We start from the raw sequence: 20,719 nt of genomic DNA, 5'->3' as shown, positions 1-20,719 counted from the left end.
GCGTGTCCACCCTGCCTGGGGCCTTGTTTGGAAAATGGCTTTCAGCTGAGCACCAGTTCCCCTCCCTCCCCACCCTGACCTTCCTGACTTCCCCTCTCCTGTGCTGCCAGGTAAGCCTGGCTCCTTGTCCTGGCTCTGCCGTTGACCACTGTATGACCTTGGGGCCTGTTTCTGGACACTGTCAGGGACCACTGGGGATTGAACAGGCCTCTCTGTGCAGAGGGCCTGCAACACTGTCTGCTGGGGGCTCAGGAAACACTGGCTCCAGACCACCCTCCCAGTGCCCCAGAGAAACTGCAACCCCCCAAATCTTTCTGTTTGGAGTTTAGACTGTGAGGGTAGGAGTGGGGGAACAGGGGAATGAGGATGAGGAGGGAGATAAAAGCACTTTTATATGCCCTGTGTAATTCTTGGCATTTGTTTTTATGAGATAAATGAGGCTGGATCTACCTTGATTTAATGTCCTGACTTCCTAGCCAGCCAAGTAGCTAGCAGCTCGAGACAGTCCGCTTTGCTCTGTTTACTTTTGGTTTGGTTTCCAAGCCTGTGGGCGGCAGACTGCCCCCGCCCTGCTGACTCTCAGCCTTTCCTGAAATACAGGGTGGTCCCACCTCTGTGGTCTTATCAGGGAAGGGGGACAATGACAAGAAACAATAATGACAAACCAGTAATTTCATCATCAGCAGAGAGATTCCAAATACATTTTGTTATCCCACAAAAAATCAGTTTACCCCTGCTCGGTGCCGGGCACGAGTCAGGATGAACAGAACAGGTCAGCTTTTGAGGGTTTTAGAAAGTTGGGCTCACCCTTAGAATCCACTGGGTGGGCCTGGAGAGGGGCCCAGGAATGCCAAGCTGTGAAGGGCGAGGAGGCATTGGCAGGGGGACCAGGCACGGCCTGGGCTGGAGCATGCAACAGAGATGCAGTGAGCGTGCTTGGGAGGCCACCTCTGGAGCTCCACGCAGTGCCCTCAATTATGTTAAGTAGTCGGCAGGTGAGGGGTCAGGCAGTGTCCATGTGGTAACAGTTGTGTCACCACCAGCTAGTTCTTTAATCTCTCTGACCCCAGTTTCCTCCTCATGGGATTATTTTGCATAACTGTAGAGGTGATGCCGGCAAAGCCCTCGGTACAGCGCTAGACACATGCTAAGAGCTGTATTGTCACTGCGATTATTATTAAGCCAGTGTATCACACGGTGGGAAAGTCTTTATTGAACCAGAAAAAATGGTCATGGCTTATTAAGTTAGGATTCAGGTTACAAAACAGTATCCTGTTTGTACAGCTCTCTGTGTGTAAATGTACGCGTGGCTTAAAAGGCCGCAGTGGTGGGGTAGTGGCTGTAATGTCTGTGAATATGTACATTTTTTACTTTTCTGTACTCTTCCAATTGTACACAGTGATCATACACGAGTTTTGTAATTACAGAAATGTTATTAGACAACGTAACGGCAGGGCTGTGGTTATTGTTCACACACACGAGCACATGGGACTGCAGAGTTTGGGGACGGTCAGATCCAGGAGCGTGGGGGCACTGAAGGCCCCTGGAGTGGGGGCGGGCTGTCGCAGGATGTGTGCCTGGGGCGGCTGCCCAGGAGCTGTGCTGACCAGGCCTCCCTTCTGCCCTAGACGACAGGATCTGCTCGCCACCCTTCATGGAGCTCACGAGCCTGTGCGGGGATGACGCCATGCAGCTGCTGGAGAAGAACGGCTTGGCTTTCCCATTCAGTGCGTACCATCCCAGCTCCACCTGAGGGCAGCTGCTGTAGACCGCAGACCAGCATGGGGGAGGGGCTGGGTTTATAGTCCCCTCTGGATTTAAGCTCACCTGAGGATGGACGAGCACCTGGCCCTGGGTCCCACCTCCACCCACACCATAGAAATGGGTCCTGATATGGGGCACAGGGCAACATGCTCTCCTGCCTTGCCTGGGGGTGTCTACCCACACATCACCCTCAGTGCAGACACCAGGTGTCCAGAGTCTGTCTCAGCTAGAGTTCCTTTCTAGAGGTGCCAAGTACCCCTGCCTTGTGGGTGAATGGCCTCACTAATTTCTCTCTGCTTTTCTCTCCCCAACCCATAGTTTGCAAAACCAGAGTGGCTCATGGCACCAACTCTCACGAGGTGAGTGGAAGAAGGTCTGACTGTCTGTTGTCCCTGACCCCCATCCTTTCAGCTCGTCGTGTCTCACTGCTACCCTGCCGGATTCCTCACTGCCACTGCTCCTGCCCTGCTGTTAGTCCTGGCTCCTTGGTAGATAGCCTCCTTCCCTTCCCTGGACTCCAGAGGAATCGAGTAGGAGTGCTGTGGCTTCATACACTGTCTGCATCCTCACCCCAATGCCTGTCCTGTCCCTAAGGCAGGAGGATGTGCTGGGGACCCACCCGTCCTCCGTGGAGCCTGTCTCAGCTCTGGCAGCCATAACAAACCCCAGGCACTGGGTGGCTTCACCACATTGATTTTCTCACAGCCCTGGGGGCTGAAAGTCCCAGGGCAGAGTGCCAGCAGGGTCAGTTTCTGGTGAGGGCTCTCTTCCTACCTTGCAAATGGCCACCTTCTCGCTGTGTCCTCACACGGCCTCTTGTGTGTGTGAATGGGGAGGGGCAGAAAGCAAGAGCAAGCTCTCTGATTTCTTCTGATAAGGGCACTAATCCCATCTTGAGGGCCTCACCCTCAAGACCTCCCAAAGGCCCCACCTCCAGAAACCACCACAGTGGGGCGCAGGCTTCAGCGTAGGAATTCTGGGGCGCACGTTCAGTCCACAGGGGAGCTTGTGCGAGTCATGCCCCAGTCCGGCCCGCCCTGCAGGGCTGTCTGTCCTTTGGGCCCTCAGTGTCATCTCCTCGAGGGCCTGTTTTGTGGCAGGCACTGGGCTGGGCCCACATGAGGGCTGTTAGCTCTGACAAGGCTCTGTCACTGCCACAGGGGTCTGCCATGCTGCTGAATTGAGACGGGCCAGGGAGAAAAAGGGGGCCACTTAGAATCAACCCCGTGGAATGCTTTGAATCACAAATCACCCACTTGCCCATTTGTTCTTTTATTCACTCTATGATGTTCCCGGCCACCTTGAGGACCACGGGGACCAGGGGACAGATGCATAGGATGTGAGTCCTGTCCCTAGAGAGAACCAAGGAACCTGTGAGGACTCCGGGGGCTTCGCTGGGGCCAGGGCCCACACCACCCTCAGGAGCCACACCTGGGGCCTTGTCTTTGCCCTGGACACAGCCCTGCCTGGGGTCTCCTCACTGGGCACATGTGGGGGTGTGCTGGGCAACAGGCATCTGACCGGAGTGGGCTCTCTGGGGAAGGCCTATCCTTGGAAAGCCCCACCAACAGAAATGCTCCCCAGAGCTCACGACTAAAAGGGGAAGATTCAGCAGCATGGGCCTTTCCTGGGTTATGTACTGCTCTTTATCCCTGGCCGGCACTTCTGGGGAAGTGTCAGCACACAGTGTTGGTGTAGCGCAGCGCATGCTGTGATGGGAAGGAGTGTGGGGACAGCCCGCCGTCCCGTTGTCAGTTGTCTGAAATCGGGAGCCCTCATGTAGTCTTCCTGTGGGTGCTGGCCCTCCTGCCGCAGCCTACCTGGGCTCTGTGCCTGGTGCTGGCAGCACCCTCCAGGATGTGCCAGGCCGGGGAGGGAGCAGGAAGGCTTGAGAGCAGTAGCATTGGTCCCCAGGCCCCCCTCAGCCCCAGTACCTGCCTGCCCGCCTTCCACCAGCCCCTTTAACCACCCAGTTCCTCTGTGTGTGAGTTGCTTGGGTGTTCCCAGACGGAAGCACGAGCGCAGTCATTAGTGTGATTAGATTGGCCTAACTCAGAACCGGGCAGCCCAGGAGGAGGGAGCCACTTCTGCGAGTCACTCGAGGCCTGAGGGCCGGGGCTGTGGAATCCCACAGACCTGGGACCAATTCTGGTGCTGTGTGTTGCCATTTGTGCGACTTTGGCAAATTACCCAGCCACCCAGAGTATCACATTTGTGACTGGAGACATTAGCAGCTTCTGTGAAGGATGAGGGGTCACTGCCAGGGTTGCCTGGGTGGACTGTTGGATGAGCTGTCGGAACCGGCTGCCCTGGAGCCTGCGGGGTACTTGCTGAAGGGGGTGGGGGTTCTGGATCCAGGTGTACCCCTCTCAGGATGCCCCGATGGGCCTCGGGACTCTCAGCCCTCAAGTATGGGGTCAGCACGCTCAGGGGAAGCTATAAGTCACCCCTCATTCTAGCCGTCTGGCTCCAGGATGTTCGTACGGGTGCCCCTCCCTCTACTCCCTAGCAGGCTGTCTGGGTCCACTGCCGGCAAGGTGTGCCACCACATCCCATGTACTCAGAGACCCCAGCGGACTCTTGTGTGCAGACGGGGCGTGTTAGCATTACAGGGACGTGCCCTCTGGGGTGGACACTGTCCACCAGATAGGCAGAGGTTGGGGGACAAGCTTCTCACAGATTCCAGGGGTACCCAGGGAAGCCAAGTACAGCAGGGGCAGAAAATAGCACTGTGCATGGCTGGCTTTAGATAGGGCAGCAGGTGCTTCTGATCGGGAGTCCTCGTCTGCATCCCAGCCCGCACACTCCCTGCCTCTGAATCTCCCAGCCCCAGACTCAACCAAGACCAGGACCGTTTCTGCTAAACCACTCTGTCTTCATTTTATGTTCACAGAACTATTTTATTTGGGTTTTTGTTTTGTTTTTGAGCCAGTGTGAGGGTACTCATTTGCTCCACAGTGGAATCTGTCTTTTTTTTTTTTTTTTTTTTAAGCTATAACTTAGCCAAAAGCTCAAAGCATCCCTGAAGCCACCCATGATTTTGCAGAGGAAGACAGTGGCGCTTAAGCAGGGTGGGGGCCCAGCCTGGGCTCACACAGCAAGTGCTGAGCAGGCACTCCAGCCCCTGCCTGACTCCAGAGCTGCTCGTGTTTTTCCCGTCCTTTATTCTTGTCAAAAGGCTGAGGAGATGTTCGCTGCCCCCAACGCTCCCAGCACAGACACACACTTTTTGTTTTTCCCATGTGGCCTGGATTTCCACGTCTGTCCTGCCCAGCTGAGCTCCAGGCACGTAGGGCCGGCGCTCCGTGACAGCTGACACAGGGGGTGGCAGCTGGGGAGGCAGCCAGCTGTCCAGGGCCCATTATCCCTGCTCAGCAGCCCCAGCCGTCTGGTGGCTCCTTCCTGGGGCCCTGCGGGCTGAGGGATTAGCCGTGACCCTGGCACCAGCAGCTGGATCGACTAGGCCTAGGGCCCACCCCTCTGTCCTTAGAGCAGACCCTGCGCAGAGCCCGTGCTGGCCAGGGCTGAGAGGGTTTTGGCAGCTGCCCCCCTGCACTCCCTACCCCAGCCCCTACCAGATCCTCCTGTCAGGGACCTTTTTCCCCAGAGGAGTCGGGGACCAGGAGCACAAAGCCCTGTTGTTTGCGGAGTGTCACGTGGCTCCATGTGTAGGGGTGCGGCTGGGTGCTGTGCAGACCCAGTTCCATCCCGGACTCGCTCACTGTCCGGCAGTCACTGAACCTCTCAGCGCCTCATCGTCCTCATCTGTGAAAGGTTGTATGCTCACCTCAGATGTGCATTGTGAGGGAGACACTAGGTAACTGGTGTACGCGCTCAGAACAGGGCCCGGCTTGTCACAACTGCTTGACAAGAGGCAGCCGTTGTCATCAGACAGGCTTTGACTCAAGGCCTCCTGACTCCTGCGCCCGAGTCATCTGCTTCCTTCCTCCTCCTCCCGGGTCTTTGTGGAGGATCCTTTAGGATGTCAGAGGGTTGAGCAGCATACAACCTCAGCAGTCCCCTTCCCTGGACCATGGTGCGACGAGTGGCGTCACACTCTCAGAAGTTGTGCAGTGCACAGCCAGCTCGATCTCACATGGCAGGCCCGGTGGAGGGAGGATCACCAACCCCGCAGCAGAAGGGATGCATCCCCAGGTGTTCTTCACAAGTCCCACTCCACTCACCCTGGCTCAAGGCTCCTCTCGGGGAGTCCTCATGCCACGGGACCAGGGATGGGCCTTGGTGGAGGTGCTCTGGACAGGTGACACACCTGTATGTTGGAGGCTGAGAGGGTGGTGGATTCTGACAGAGCTTTTGACCCCTCGTTTTCCCAGATGGCTATCGTGTTCAACCAGGAGGGCCTGAACGCCATCCAGCCACCCTGCGTGGTCCAGAATTTCATCAACCACAATGCCGTCCTGTACAAGGTGTTCGTGGTTGGCGAGTCCTACACCGTGGTCCAGAGGCCCTCGCTCAAGAACTTCTCCGCAGGCACATCAGGTAACCACTCCTCTCGCCATCTCGGGCTGAGCGAGACTCAGGGGCCCGGCTGGGATGTGGCAGCAGCTGTCTGTCCTTCAGCACTGCCCCTGCCACCCTGTGTTCTTGGTGAGATGGAGAGGTGCTCTAAAGGTGGAAAGAGTTGTGTATGGTGGATAAAGAGGTCTTGGGGAACTAGTAAAATGTCCCTATTCCCTGGGTCATTGTAGGGGGCCCCACCCACCTGAACCACCGTAGACTCCAGGACACATCCAGAAGTCTTCTGTCCCCAGGATGCTTCCTGGGGACCCACACAATAATGATATTCACGGAGGAACACTCTGGGACAGGGGTGGCCAGCATGGCGTGGATTGGTCTTCCAGGGAAGCGAGGGCAGGTGCTGCCTGCTGTCTCCTGCTGAGCTATCTTTACCTTGGGTCTCATTTTCCCCTGGGGAGCCTGAGACAGAGTTGCCTGCTGCTACCTGCGTAGCTGCCAGGGTGAATCAGGCTCTGTGAGAAGCAGCAGCTGCCGGGTTACAGATCTTCTTAGGTGCAGGACTCCTACCATGTCAGTGAGCGGGTTTTGAGTCAGTGGACGGTGGTCTAGGGGTCCCGCGGGTGTCACATAGGGCGTTCTCTGCATGGTGCTGTTGTCGCTGGGCCTGAGAAGCAGCCTCCCAGGGAGCAGCCTGTGGACCCCACTGCACTGAGGGGCCTTCCTTCCGCCAGCTGCTCACCGCCCTCTCCAGCCTCAGCCATTTTAAAAACAGACACTGAGTTAAAGATTTGCTGGCAGTGGAGCTGCTCGAAAGGATGTTCTAGTGGCTTCTGAAGGCATCTCTAAGGCATGTTCTGGAAACCTTTGGAATAGTGGCAGTGTCTTGGGATAAGCAGCTTTCCAGGAGGACCCTTTGGTGAACACTCACTGCCCTGCTGTGGCTTGTTCAAATCAGCTGCACATTTCTTTGAGCAAGGGGAACCCACATCATAAGTGTTCAGACGCCGGCTGTTTTACCTCCACCTGAGCAAACAGATGTGTCCTCTAGGCGTCCCTCCTCCGGGGACTGCCTGTGGCCATCCACACCTGCTGGCTGGTGTGCCGCCCGGCATGGAGGGGCTGCAGTGCTGCGGTCGCCCTCTCAGCCCTTCTTCCCCTAGATGCCTCTTCTGTTTCCATGGACACATACAGAGCGTGGATACTTTGGAAACATGCAGGTGTTCATTTTCCTCCTGAGGGCAGGCGGCCTTCCTAGCTGGGCATGTAGCTCCCGGACTCAAGGCTGTATTTTCAGGGTTTGGGACATCCTGGTCCCAAACTGGGTGGGAGCCAAATGCTGGAAGCATATTTTTGTATGTGGCTATATACCACCAAGTGATATTGCTCAAAGTTATGGGTTGGAAGAGGCTGACATTTTTTAAAATGCTGTTTATTCCCTGATTTAAGAAAATAATAATGCTTTAAGTCTATGGAAAAGATATTAAATTAAGAGGAGTTATATTTTATATCAACTCCTTTCTGTTTTTACCCAAGTCACTCCATCTCTAAAAGAAATTTACTGTCAGATCTCCTGTCTTATCCACACAGAAGTGTGGTTGGGTGGTTGGGTTTTTCTGTTTTTTTGTTTTCTCCTTTTTCCTCCTGGTTGCAAAATGCTGGACCAGTTTCCGTCTCGACGCTGGGAACCATTAGCAGCAGAGTGTGGGCTCCTGTCTTGTATCTGTGAGGACGAGGACTCCTTGCCTGTGCGTCTTCTCGTGTGGCTATTTCTAGGTTGCCAGTTTGCCATAAAATGCAGACCAGGAGACTAGACGCGGTGGCTCATGCCTATAGTCCCAGTTCTTTGAAGAGACCAAGGTGGGAAGATTGCTTGAGGCCAGGAATTTGAGACCAGCCTGGGCAACATAGTGAAACTCCATCCCTACAAAAAAAAAAAAAAAAAATTAAAAAATTACCTGGGCATGGTGGTGTGCACCTGCAGTCCCAGCTACTAAGGAGGCTGAGGCAGGAGGATCACTTGGACCCAGGAGTTTAAGGTTGCAGTGAGCTGTGGTTGTGCCACTGCACTCCAGCCTGGGTGACAGTAAGACCTTGCCTCTTTAAAAAAAAAAAAAAAAAGCAGACTAAGCCCAAATAGTAGAGAAACACACAGAGCTAAAAAGGAGAAATGTTTATTCTGTTCATGTGAACTAAATAACTGTTAGTGTGTCTCTCCATCCCCAAAGCTGATTCTGTGTCCCCATCTCTAGGGCACTGTGCCAGGGAGCAAACGTCAGTCCTCTGGTTTCTACGTGTATGTTCTCTTTCTGGATAAGAAGCGTAATGCAACAGCAGCCCTTTAAGCTGGACCAGTTGGAAAGGGGGTTTGGGACTCTGGCCTCTTTCCGGCCCCCAACCCCAGCTTTCCAATTTCCTTTGCCCAATGACGGGTCCCCCAGCTTCCCATGGCCACGCAGGGATGGGGGCTCCTTGAGTGGGATTTTTCTGGACCTGGGATAGAGACAAGGACATGAGTCTTCACTCGACAACTGCCAGTCTCCTTTGCCTGTCAGCTGCACTTTTGTTTTTTACGTGTTGACATCTCAAATCAAGTGTGCCTTATAGCCAGTGGCATCTGTGCAGAGGCTGTGGCTGGAGCTGAAGTCAGGTTGTGGCTTGTGCCATTCACCAGGAACATTTTGTGTTCTCTGCCCGTGGTTCGCATTCACAGAGAGATTGTTTCCCTCCCTCCACCCTGTGCCAGGGTAGAGATGAGCGGGTTCCTTTGCTCTCCCTTTCTATAGAGTGGGTTTATTTCTTGCTCATCTTTATCCTGAGGATGTGGCGCAGGCTCCCAGCTTTATGCAGGTTCCCTCCATTATTCTCTCCAGCTTGAGCCTTGTTTCTCTTAGGCATGTATGAGGGGTACCTCTCACCATGTAGAGCGAGAGGCAGCAAACTTTTTTTTGCAAAAGGCCAAATTATAAACATTTCCAGCTCCATCCCAATTATTTAATGCTGCCGTTGTAGTGCAAAAGCAGCTGTAGATATGTAAATGAGTGGCACGGCTGTGTTCCAATGAAACTTTATTTACAAGTGCAGGTGGCCGGGCTTACAATCTATAGTCTGCTGAGCTCCACTCCAGAGCCTCTTAATAGTCAGTGATATAGCATTTATCAAACCTACCATGTGCCCAGCCTTGCGTGAGCTGCTGGAGATCCAGTCAGGGACTAGACAGGCACCCAGCTTCCTGCCCTCATGAGCTTGTATTCTGGTGGGAGAAACTGAACACAAGGAGGGAAATAATAAAAGGGTCAACTGTGGCTTGAGATGAGGGGTTCTGAGGGGAAGAGAATGTGTCCTGGGATACCACTGGGTGAGGGGAGCCACTTGGAAAGGGCAGCTCAGGTGGTCCCTCTGCAGAGATGATACTCATGGCAACTGGAAGATGACTTGGATCACCATCTGTAGCATTAGGACACATTCTCCCCATCCCCTTCGCCTCCCGAGAGAGAGAGAGGAGATGAAGCAAATAAGGCTAAAAGCAGTGTGGCCCAGCTCATGGCTGTACTGCTGAGTTGCTGGGATGTTTGGGGGCTAATCTTATCATTTATTCTTCTTTTAAACTTAATTTTTAAATCCATAAGTTGAGAAGAAAACACACACATTCTTCCTTTCATTGCTCTCCCTCCCTGTAGAACGTTGGTGGTAGTTCTGCACCGTGCTGTTGGGCTAGTCCAGGAATAGACTGCACAGGGCACCCAAAATCCAGGGTGCTCTCGTGAGTGAGGGCTTGTGGCTACATGCTGGGAGCAACGCCCTGGTCTGGTGTGTTAGAGGAACCGACAGTCTTGGAGCTGGCCACCAGGTCTCTCTCCCTGATGCCTTCTCACTTGCCTCAGCTTTCCATCGTCTCTTGGGCGACTGGCAGCCTTGGGAGGCTGCTCCCACTCCTTCCGACCCCTGCTCAGACCGCACGTAGAGAGGAACTGAGCCCAGACCATCTCTCACTGCCCTGCCAAATGGTCTTCTGGCCAGAGCTCTCAGGTCAGAATTAGCCAGAAGGGCCAGGTGCAGTGGCTCATGCCTATATCCCCAGCACTTTGGGAGGCTGAGGCGGGCAGATCACCTGACGTCAGGAGTTCAAGACCAGCCTGACCAACATGGCAAAACCCCGTCTCTACTGAAAATACAAAAAAAATTAGCCAGTCGTGGTGGCGGGTGCCTGTAATCCCAGCTACTCAGGAGGCTGAGGCAGGATAATCGCTTGAACATAGGAGGCGGAGGTTGCAGTGAACCAAGATTGGGCCACAGCACTCCAGCCTGGGCGACAGAGTGAGACTCTGTCTCAAAAAAATAAAAAGAAAAACAGAATTAGCCAGGAGGAGAAAAGAGCCCGTTTTGAAATGTTCTGGACTCCAGCCCTTCCTACCAGGAGAAGCTGTTGGGTTGCGTGATCTGTCCAGGTGAGCAGACACTGGCCGGCCCCTCTGAGAACCCAGCTGTGGCCCTTCCTGGCACCCACTCAGCACCCACGTGTTCTCCTTGCAGCTCCTGCAGACTTCCCAGCCTCCCTGATCTTTGCTGTGTCTACCTGCGCTTGCTGGCCCTTCCTCTCCCTGGGCCTTCTCCGCCACGCGGCAAGTGCTATTCAGGATCTACAGGGAAATAGGTGGGACGGTGCCCTGAGCTCAGGGGGCTGAGCCAGGCTGGGCTACAGGATGAGAAGGTGGGCAGCATTCCCCTCCCAGCTGCTCGAGCTGCTCCAGCCGCAAGCCCATGGGGCTTATGCCATCCCCACAGACTCCCTCTTCTTGGCTGTCGGTGCCTTGGGAGTAGAGATCCTGGGGGCCACATGACACATGTCCTGCGGGGTGTTTATTTTCCCCAGCTCCTCCCCAGGACCATTTTTCGTGTCCCCCATCTGGACTGGCTCTGGTCAGAGCGGCAGGAGGACGGTCGGGCACACCAGGGCGGCCAGAGGCCTCTGTGCTCCGCTAGCGGGAAGGACGCCAGGTACATCTCAGCGCCTGCCTGCTTGGCTTCCACCCGAATCACTCCCTCATGCGTGATTGTTGCGGCGCTGTAGAGTCCTGGAGCTGATGGGGTCGTTGGCAGCCAGAGCAGGTGCCCCATTGGCATGGCCCCTGGCACGCAGCGGCCCTCAGCCAGTGCCCTCCTGTCCTCGCACATAGGTGCCTGGGTGCCAGGGGTGTGCATTGCATCCTGGGGGTGGGAGCCACAATGCCTCACCCTGCAAGGACTCAAGGAGGGGCTGCTAGGAGTGGCGGCCCAGGACGGTCCCGTGCCAGCCTTGGGGGAAGTCGTGGGATGGTGACAGACAGCCTTTTCCAGAACTTGGCCTGAGGCTCATGGTTCTGCAATTCTTGCATTCGTGTGCCAATGCTTCCCCAGAGCCTACGAGCGTGTTTCTGACCAACTGACCTGACATTTCCCCCAAGTGACTTTGGCTTTCTCCCCAAAGACATTTCTACTGTGGGATCTACTTGCGCTTTCAGTATTCTTTGGATTGGTCTGCCTCTGCGGGTCCCCACTGGGCCTGTACGGGCCGGGTGTTGTGGGAGGCAGGCGGGAGCCAGACATGTGGGGTGAGGGTATTTCAGACTCTGTGCCAGCTTCCAGTGCCAAAGAGAGATTGTGCTGTATGCTTTCTTGGATGGATCCTGTGGAAGCCTACGTTCTCTGATTTCCTATTTTTTTTCCCTAAGTCGCTAAGAACCACCAGAACCCTTTGTATTTTAAGTGCTCACGTGCCGGTGCCAGCCTGTCCCTACGTCTCTAGCATGTTCCCCAAAAGAGAGTCCCGTGGGCTGGGGAGTGGGCTGGGAGCACTGGCCTAAATAACACCAAGAGACTGCTTTACCGTGGGCCCTCTCTGACCGTGATATTCAGGTGTTTAGCTGTCCCACCCAGCCCTTTTCCCCCAGTTCCCTGTATAGTGACAGGGCACTTTGGGAACAGGGCCTCAGGGAAAACCAGATGTGATGCTGTGGGACGGTAGCAGAGGTCGGCTCATTACATCAGTCACTTTTATGTGGGAGGAGAAGGTGAACCGGAGGCCCTGATGGGGCACACGTCCGTGTCCAGGGCTGGTGCCCAGCTCGCTGGAGCCTAAGGCTGCGCAGAGCCCGGGGCCGCGTGTTGTGTGCCTGGGGTGGTGCTGCCCCCTGGTGTCGGGTGGCGGCAGTGTGGCCCCTGCATTGAGGTTCTAACGCCGGCTCCCTCCTGTTGCTTTTTCAGACCGTGAGTCCATCTTCTTCAACAGCCACAACGTGTCAAAGCCGGAGTCGTCATCGGTCCTGACGGAGGTAGGTCCCTCCGCTGGGGTGGTCTGGCCTGAAACTGCCCTCTCCTGGGCCTAGGTGTGGGCTGCTGTGGCCATGGGGTCCTTGGCCGAGCTCTCCAGCAGGGTAGGGTGGGAAGGACCTTTGCCTCCGTGCCAGGGGTCCCGGGAGGTTCCAGAGACCCCTGTTCCTCTGCTTGCTTCGAGCCTTCATGCTAGCAGCCATTGCAGCCCGGCCCAGCACAGGGAGAGGTGAAGGGCACACTGGGCTTGCAGGGACAGACCACTCACTGCAAGCTGCCCACACAGAAGGTGCGCTGACCCTTCTCCCAGCGTGAGGAATTGAAAGAACTGCTCCCTCATCTGCCTTGTTCCTGATTTTTAAAAAGGCTGTGAAGGCAGCACCATCTCAGTCCTTTGTCCTGCAGTGGTCCTGAGGCTGACAGGAGTGTCACCCCTGCCCCCAGCACTATGGGTAACAGGCATCCTGGCCGTTCAGTGAGTGTCGCTGTGGCCTGCAGTGCAGGTCGCAGTCAGGTTTCATGGCATCAGAGAGGCTCAGTGACCTTTTCACGTTCACAAGGCTGTTCACACGGTGCAAGGCTGGGGTTTGACCCCAGATCTGTCTGACTCCAAAGTTGGATCTTCCAGGAATTTAGGACTTCTGACCTCACCAGTGATTCCTGAGCACCTGACCCCAAAGAATTTAGGAAAGGCTACCCTCTGCTGTTTCCCCGAAGTCCAGAGAGCCAGTGGCCACTTCCCTAAACTCAGAGCCCTCTGCCAGGGAGCCCGCTGTTCTGAGGATGCGTGTGTCCTGCTCTTTTGGGGGGCTTTGCTGGTGTCCTCCTCCTTGTCCTGGGCTGGCCTCTCCCACGAGCCAGCCTCCACTCCAATGGAAGTGCTCGCGTCCCTTGGGGGGCTGCCCCAGAACCCAGATGGCCTGTCTGTCTGTCTTTTGTGTCAGGGTCCTCTGAGTAGCCAGCAGTGTGCCGAGGATTAGACAGAGCACAGGCGTGGGCAGGACCTGGAGGGAACATCACCATCCCTCAGGATGTTGACACATGTCCCCTGGGAACATGTCAGGCTTTGGGAACAGATTTAAACAGAGCCTCAGTGCCTGGCTGAGAATATTATAAGATGTTCTGTGCAAGAGATGGCTTTCTTCTAAGCTTCAGAATCCCGGGGCTTCTTCCCTGCATGGCTTTGCTCTGGGGGCCTCGGCAGCCCATGTGATGGAGGGGAGTTGGAATTTGCAGACTGAGTGTCCTCTCAGGGGCAGGGCCAGCAGCCATGATGGCAGAGGGACCCATCCAGAAGTCACTGTCTTGGATTCTGACTTGTTGACCTCAGCCTCAATCTCCTCATCTGTAAAACGGGAAGGGGTTGGCCTAGAGACACTGCAGGGCCCTTCCCTTCACCTCTGAGGTCTGCAGTCACCTCCTCCTTCCCTCAGTGCATGGCTGCTAGTCAGGAATCTGCCAGGACTGACGACTTCCAAAAATAGAAAAGGGAAATGCGGTCAGCACCACCTTTTCCACTGGGACATCAGCCCCTCCTGGACGCCCGCAGGCTGGCCTGACAGCCAGCTCTGTTCCCAGGTGCGGAAACAAGCTCGCTGCTCATCCACCTGCCCCTGCCCACATGGGGCTCCTCCAGTCCTGCCTTGGCCTCCCTGGGAGTCTGGTGCAGGAAGCCCTCCTCTGGCCTTAAAGCACCCCCTCTCTTCCTGGTGGGATGCCCCTGAGGATGGGCCTAGCCCCACCTAACTTGCAGGGCCCCACACACCTTTTGCTTTTCGAAATTCAGTCTAGAGTATTAGTTAAGAGCACAGACTCTGACGGGACTGCCTGGGGTCCAGCCCAAGCTAAGGCGAGTCGCGTTGCCTCTCTGAGCCCACTAGGCTTAGCCTCTGGCCCCCACTTGCAAGAGTGACCCAGGAGGCTCAGAAAAGCTAAGTGGCTGGGCGCGGTGGCTCATGCCTTTAATCTCAACACTTTGGGAGGCCAAGGCGGGCAGATCGCTTGAGCCCAGGAGTTTGAGACCAGCCTAGGAAACGTGGTAAGACCTTTAATCCCCACCAAAACAAAATACAAAAATTAGCCGGGCGTAGTGTTGCTTGCCTGTAGTTTCAGCTACTCGGGAGGCTGAGGTGGGAGGATCATTTGAGCCTGGAAGGTCGAGGCTGCAGTGAGTTGTGATCTTGCTATTGCACTGTAGCCTGGGCAACAGAGCAAGGCCCTGTCTCAAAAGAAAAAAAAAAAAAGAAAAGTGCTAAGGGAAGAGTGTCTCTTACAGCCAGGCCACTCCTGCCTCCTAGAAAGTATTTCTTCCAGATAAGACACCAAGGCCTTGAGGTTGTGAGCAGGGGGGCCCTGCGTGTCTGGCAAAGCCGGGGTGGGAGATGCACTGGTGTAGGCCTCAGAGCGTGGGTGACACCAGGGCGTGGGTCCCTCAGAGCGTGGGCGGCGCCCGGGCGTGGGTCCCTCAGAGCGTGGGCGGCGCCCGGGCGTGGGTCCCTCGGAGCGTGGGCGGCGCCCACCTCATGTTACTGGCAGCCACTGAGCTGGTTGCTGTCTCTGTAGCGTTACCTGTCCTGGATATTCCATAGAAATGGAATCACACAATATATGAGCCTTTGTGTCTGGGTTCCTGCACTCGGCATGATGCGTTCAGGGTTCCTCCGCATTGTGGCATATGTCAGAAGTTCATTCCTTTTTATGGCTGTACAGTATTCCGTCGTATAGATAGACCAGTTTTTGTAGCCGTTCATCTGTGGATGCACGCTGGGGTATGAATAACACCACGGTGAGCGTGGGTGGACAGCATCCGTTTGAGTACACGTTCTCAGCTCTGGGGTGTGTGCCCCGGAGCAGAACTGCCAGATCAGATGGTTATTCCATGTCCAGCTTTTGAACCCAGCTTCACTTTTGTCTTTCATGGATCAGCCACTCCCTTCCCCTTTGGCCCCTAGCCCACAACCCCCAAAACTTCAGTATTTATTGAGCACCTAGTGTGAGCCCTCCCTTGGCTGATTTAGAGGAGACGGGATGCAGTTCCTGCCCTAGAATTCAGATGAATCTCCTCCCAGCCGGGCACATACTGTCCCCACCTTATCAACATAAGTCTGAGATGGAGGCCTGTTGCCTCCTTTTACAGAAGAGCAAACCTGAGACAGAGAGGCCAAGTACTGTTTCCTAAGTCCACAGAGCTAGGAGTTCACTGTCAGGTTTGGAACCCACGTCTCTCTGACGCCAGAATCCTTCCCAGTGCAGTGCCCCACTTCCTTGGAGGCCCTGGCTGGGGGCAGGCTGAGCCCATGACAGTGTGTGCCTGTCCCAGGCCAGCTGCGACAGGCACAGGACGTGAGTGGCAGAGGGGAGTGCTGGGCTGGGAGGGAGAACAGAGCAGGGTGGCCTGACCAGCACATGGAAGCTTTGAGGAAAGCTGAGCTTGGACCCCAGGAGGCAGGCAGGAGCAGCAGAGCAGCCTCTCTGGGGAGCCCGCATTGTTTGGGGTGTGAGTTCATTTGGAAACAGCATTTCTTGGGAAGGAGGACTGGCCTGCTGGGCCCCAGGGCCCTGGGAAGGAGGACTGGCCTGCTGGGCCTCAGGACCCTTGCCTTCACCTCCTTGGGGGTCTCTGTGATGGCGGGCAAGTGGGGGTCTGATCAGAACTCCTCACTTCTGCCCAGCTCTGCGCCCCAGCTGCTCCTAGCCATGTCCTGCAGCTGCTGGCCTCTGCACCTTTGCCTCCCCTGTGTCCTCCCTGGGGCCTCTCTCGTTCTCCCACCCCTCCCAGGGGCCCACATCCTCCTGCCTTCAAGTTCTGGCTTCGGTGCTCTGCACCATAATGTCTTCTCGGGTCCCTGACACACTCTCCATCTCCTTCTTCCCTGTTAAAAGGCTTTGGTTTTAGAGGCTAAAAAATATGGGCCCAAATTGTGCCCTGTGCTTTTGAGCTGTGTGACTTTGGACCAGCCCCGACCCTCTCTGAGCTCCGGTTTCCCTGTGTGTAATGTGCAGTGCTGGCACTGGCCTTCCAGGCTGTGATGAACCCACAGGAGGTAATGAGCCTCACACACCTGGTGCCTGGCGGCCCTCAGAGGGCAGGACCTGGCCAGCGGCCGCCCCGTGCTCACCACTGTAGGTCTGTCTGGCTTCCTGGCCCGAAGCATGCCAGGGCCTCGTGGCAGCTGCTGTGGGGGTCTCTCTGCGTGGTGCGGCATCGCAGCTCCTCGGCCCATGGCCTGACTTCCTCGTGTATGTCGGCAGCTGGACAAGATCGAGGGCGTGTTCGAGCGGCCGAGCGACGAGGTCATCCGGGAGCTCTCCCGGGCCCTACGGCAGGCACTGGGCGTGTCACTCTTCGGCATCGACATCATCATCAACAACCAGACAGGGCAGCACGCCGTCATTGACATCAATGCCTTCCCAGGTGAGTGGCGGCCAGGCCTCCAGAGACTGTCCTCCAGAGACTGTCCTCAGGTGACCAGGCAGGCGAGGCGGGGTGACCGAGGCCGGAAAGCCAGCTTTCTCCCTCACCACGGGGTCCGGGGAGGTGCAGCCCCAAGAAGCCTCAGCCTCACCCGCGTGATGGGCTTACGGGGTGTGCGAGGAGGGAGGGAGAGCTGCATGTCCACCTGGGGAACGCCAGGCACAGTGGCCTCAGCACACATGTCCCTCACCTCCTCTCTCCACCTGCGTCATTGGTGGATCAGCCCCTCCCCCAGGCCCTCCTCGATTTAAGGAGCAGGAAGGACCTTGAAGGGATTACAGCCCCCTGCAGTTTACATGTTGGGAAACTGAGGCCCTAGAGAGGAGGAAGCTGTTCAGGCCCCACAGCACATTGGTGGCAGGCCAGAGACTCCCAGGCTCACATTGCCTCCACCACCCTGAACTGCAGCACCGGGCACAGGCCTGGGGAGGAGCCCTGGGCTATGGGGTCTGTTCCCTGCTGCCAGCTGGGCCCTAGGAACCCACTGGCATTGAGCCAGGCTCTGCCATGTGCCCCTCAGCTCTCAGTGAGGGGCCCTATGGGGACCGCAGGAGCAGAGCCCCAGCACAGGGCATGAGGAACGATGGTGTGACATCACAGCACGCAGTCACCAGGCTGCGTGCCTCGCCCCGGGGACACCGGGGCTCAGTGGCTTGTTCACCTCCCGCAGCAGCTCAGAGACAGAGCCGCGCTTGATGCCTTGGTGCCCGCCATTCCCCAGATGGGGGTCCCCCGTTCCTTTCTCCATCCTGACCCTTGTAAAGCACCTGCTGTGGAGGTGAAGCCAGCTTTGCTAGCTGCTGAGGTGCAAAAACATTCAGGAAATGCTTTCTGCCTTCAGAGACTGTGCCTGGCAGGTGGGGACTCGGGGGTGTTTATTGTGGGGGTGAGGCAGGACCTTGGCCCCACGCACTGGCTGGGCACTTTCTGTGTGTGTCACCTCCGCTCGTCTGAGAGCATGTGCAGGCAGTCAGCAGCACAGGCCACAGCAAGGAAGCCGAGGCTCAGAGGAGTGTGCTGGCTCCTGTCATTCAGTGGGTGTTTACCCAGGGCTGCTGTCGCCCAGGGCTGCTGTGTGTCCCAGCTAGTCCAGATGCTGATGCAGCGTGAGCTCCACTGCCACGCCCTGCCTGGGGAGAGCTCACCCCTGCCTGGAGGAGGCGGAGGACAGAGTGGGCGGTCGGGGGGCTCCTCTGTGAGGTGGTGACACTGGAGCACAGGGGCAGGTCCCAGGAGAGGCACTGTGGAGCCCTGTGGCTACAGCAGGTGCAGCTGTGGGGCAGGAAGGGTGGAGGACAGAGTCAGGGGAGCCACGTGTGGTGAGCTGAGGACGTTGGAGCTCACCCTGGGAGTCGGGGAGCAGCCACCATAAGATCTGTGCTTGTGAACTGAAGGGCAGACCCGTGGGACGATCATGTTTTTCTCCATTGAGTCTGGGTGCAGTGGGGAGGAAACCACGGGTTTAGCTGGAGCTGGGGTTTCATGGGGTTTTGCTGTGCAGGTGTGAGGGAACCAGGGCGCAAGGGACATTCAGGATAATGCAAGGGACATTCAGGATAATGCAAGGGACATTCAGGATAAGGAAGCGTGGGATCTAAACCATGGAGCATGTTTTGAGTGGCAGAATGAAAAGGGGACAACGTCAGTGGCTGTAGGGCCAGGGGGGCACAGGGAGGCCTTTTAGAAGTTCTAGAAGGAGGGAGGAGACAGGAGAGGGTGGGAAGCTTTGCACCTGAGCAAGGCCAGTGCCTCCCAACACAAAATGTGTGGATGGTCTTGATCTGTGGGTGCAGACAAGGGATGGCCCTGTGAGCCATTGTGGGACACTGTGAGCCAGTGTGGACAGGGAGGGTTCTTCCAGAGAAGCCAAGAGAAGGGCCACCCAGATGGGGTGGGACTATGGTGGAGACTGGTGAGGGAGCCTGGTACTGAGGAGAGGCCCAGGGCTCTGGCAGGGCAGAGCTGGTTCCCCGGGAGATAGCTCAGTATGCCCACCTTACCATAGAGCACCCTTTTGGGGCCAAGCAGAGTGGCAGGCCTGTTCTCCTGCACCCCACAGGAGGCACCTTGGGCCATGGGTGTCCAGCAGCACGTGGGTGGGAGAGGCCTAGAGGGGCCAGCACACTGGCTCTGGAGCAATAACCACAACAGCCGCATGTGCTGATGACACTGTGAGCCAGGCCTGCCCCGATGCCTCACTTCATCCTCAAGAGGCGACGTGCAGAGGGCCACTGGGATCTCTATGTTGCTGATAAGAATGTGAGGCTGGGGGTTGAGTGGCTTGTCCAAAGTCACGAGGTGGAGCTGGATGGGGCTCAGACCGTCAGCCCCAGCCTTTCCACCTCTCAGCGCCAGCCATGGGTTCGAATCTTGCCTCTGCCTTTACAGTCTGTGATGGCACAAGCCACCTAACATTTCAGTCTCAATGTTCACTGCAGTGGGAACCAGTTTCCCACCCTGTAGACAGAGGAGATGGCTTTTGCACAGTGCTGGTGTGGAGCTGGCACCGTGCCCTGTGGGTTCATGCCTCAGTCCGCTCCCCGAGCTCCTGTTTATCCTCAGGCCTCCACGGAGGCAGCCGTCTCTGCACCACCACAGAAAGCGGCCTCCCTGCCTGGGCCGCTGGGCCTTGTCTGGGGATGACGGAGGAGGTTGCTGGGGAACGGCTCCCTGTTCCCTGGTGCTGACCTGATGGTGGAGCTCCTCCGCCGCATCTCTCCCTAGGCACCCAACAGCCATGCCCATGCCCGGGACACCTACCCTGCCCTCCAGCCCTAGCCCAGGGCTGACGGACACCCCGGGTCCTATTGCGGGGGACCTGGCACCATGTGGTATTCAAGGCACACACAGGACCAAGGGCGTCCTTCAGATCCCACTCTGCCTCTTAGGAGCCGCCCTGAACCTGTGTCCTCACCTGTAAAACGGGCTGCAGGGATGCAGTGAGCTGAGGACCGTGGCGCCCACAGCCCAGTGGCTGCCACTTCCCGAGTGCTGTGAATGCCATGGACGTCATCACTGCCCTCCCCGTGGTGGTGAATGGTCCCGCCTCCTCATCTATAAAATGGGGACAGCATTATGAAGATCAGGCAAGAGGATGTTGCGGGATGCTCGCACAGTGCCAGCTCAGGAGGTGCTGCTTGCCAGCCAGAATAGCCATCTTTATTTCTACCACGGGCACCCCTGCATCCCCTCTCAGACTTGGGCTTCCTCAAACCACAGCAGTTGTTTGCTGAATAAATAAGAGCATGGGCAGATTCAGCAGTCTCATCTTCTAGGCCTCTGGGTACTGTAAGAGGTGGCACAGGGTGCCCCCGTCTGAACCTTCATTCCCACCCCGGTGGGGCTGATGGTTGGAAATGTTGTCCCAGAGGACAGCCCAGGGTTTTTGAAAACTCCCACCCCTCCAAGTCGGCTCAGGCAGGGGGGGCGCTTGCCCTGTGTGAGTCTCTTTTGGAGCAGTTTGCTGGGAGCCAGCAGAATCCTCCCTTGAGATCCGAAACCTGCTTGGTGGCTCCCGAGGGCTCTGCCGATGTTCGCAACTGTGTTAGGAAGCACTTGCCCCAGGCAGGTACCTCGGTTTCTGTTCTATTCCCCTCTGTTAAGGGGAGCATGTGATGCTGCGCCGTGGAGCTTATCTCAGGCCTGGGTGTTGCTAGTGATGCCCAGCGTTTCTGTCCCTTGGCTGTGATCCTCGGA

The 20,719-nt window shown here is 56.6% G+C and overlaps 1 protein-coding gene across 5 annotated transcripts in view; it reads left to right on the top strand.

Moving 5' to 3' along the window:
* The window catches only part of ITPK1 (inositol-tetrakisphosphate 1-kinase), a 179,275-nt gene that overhangs the window by 155,704 nt on the left and 2,852 nt on the right, over positions 1-20,719 (top strand). For all 5 annotated transcript variants that reach the window (XM_063715713.1, XM_063715715.1, XM_024231475.3 and 2 more), the window contains 5 exons: positions 1,629-1,727; positions 2,083-2,123; positions 6,099-6,264; positions 12,484-12,551; positions 16,801-16,963. In XM_063715713.1, the coding sequence (XP_063571783.1) occupies positions 1,629-1,727; positions 2,083-2,123; positions 6,099-6,264; positions 12,484-12,551; positions 16,801-16,963 (537 nt within the window). The remainder of the gene's footprint in view (positions 1-1,628; positions 1,728-2,082; positions 2,124-6,098; positions 6,265-12,483; positions 12,552-16,800; positions 16,964-20,719) is intronic.

Source organism: Pongo abelii, chromosome 15 (assembly GCF_028885655.2).
Source record: "Pongo abelii isolate AG06213 chromosome 15, NHGRI_mPonAbe1-v2.0_pri, whole genome shotgun sequence".
NCBI classification, from domain to species: Eukaryota; Metazoa; Chordata; class Mammalia; order Primates; family Hominidae; genus Pongo; species Pongo abelii.
The sequence above is the reverse complement of the archived record's forward strand: the minus strand, read 5'-3'. Positions and strand labels throughout refer to the sequence as shown.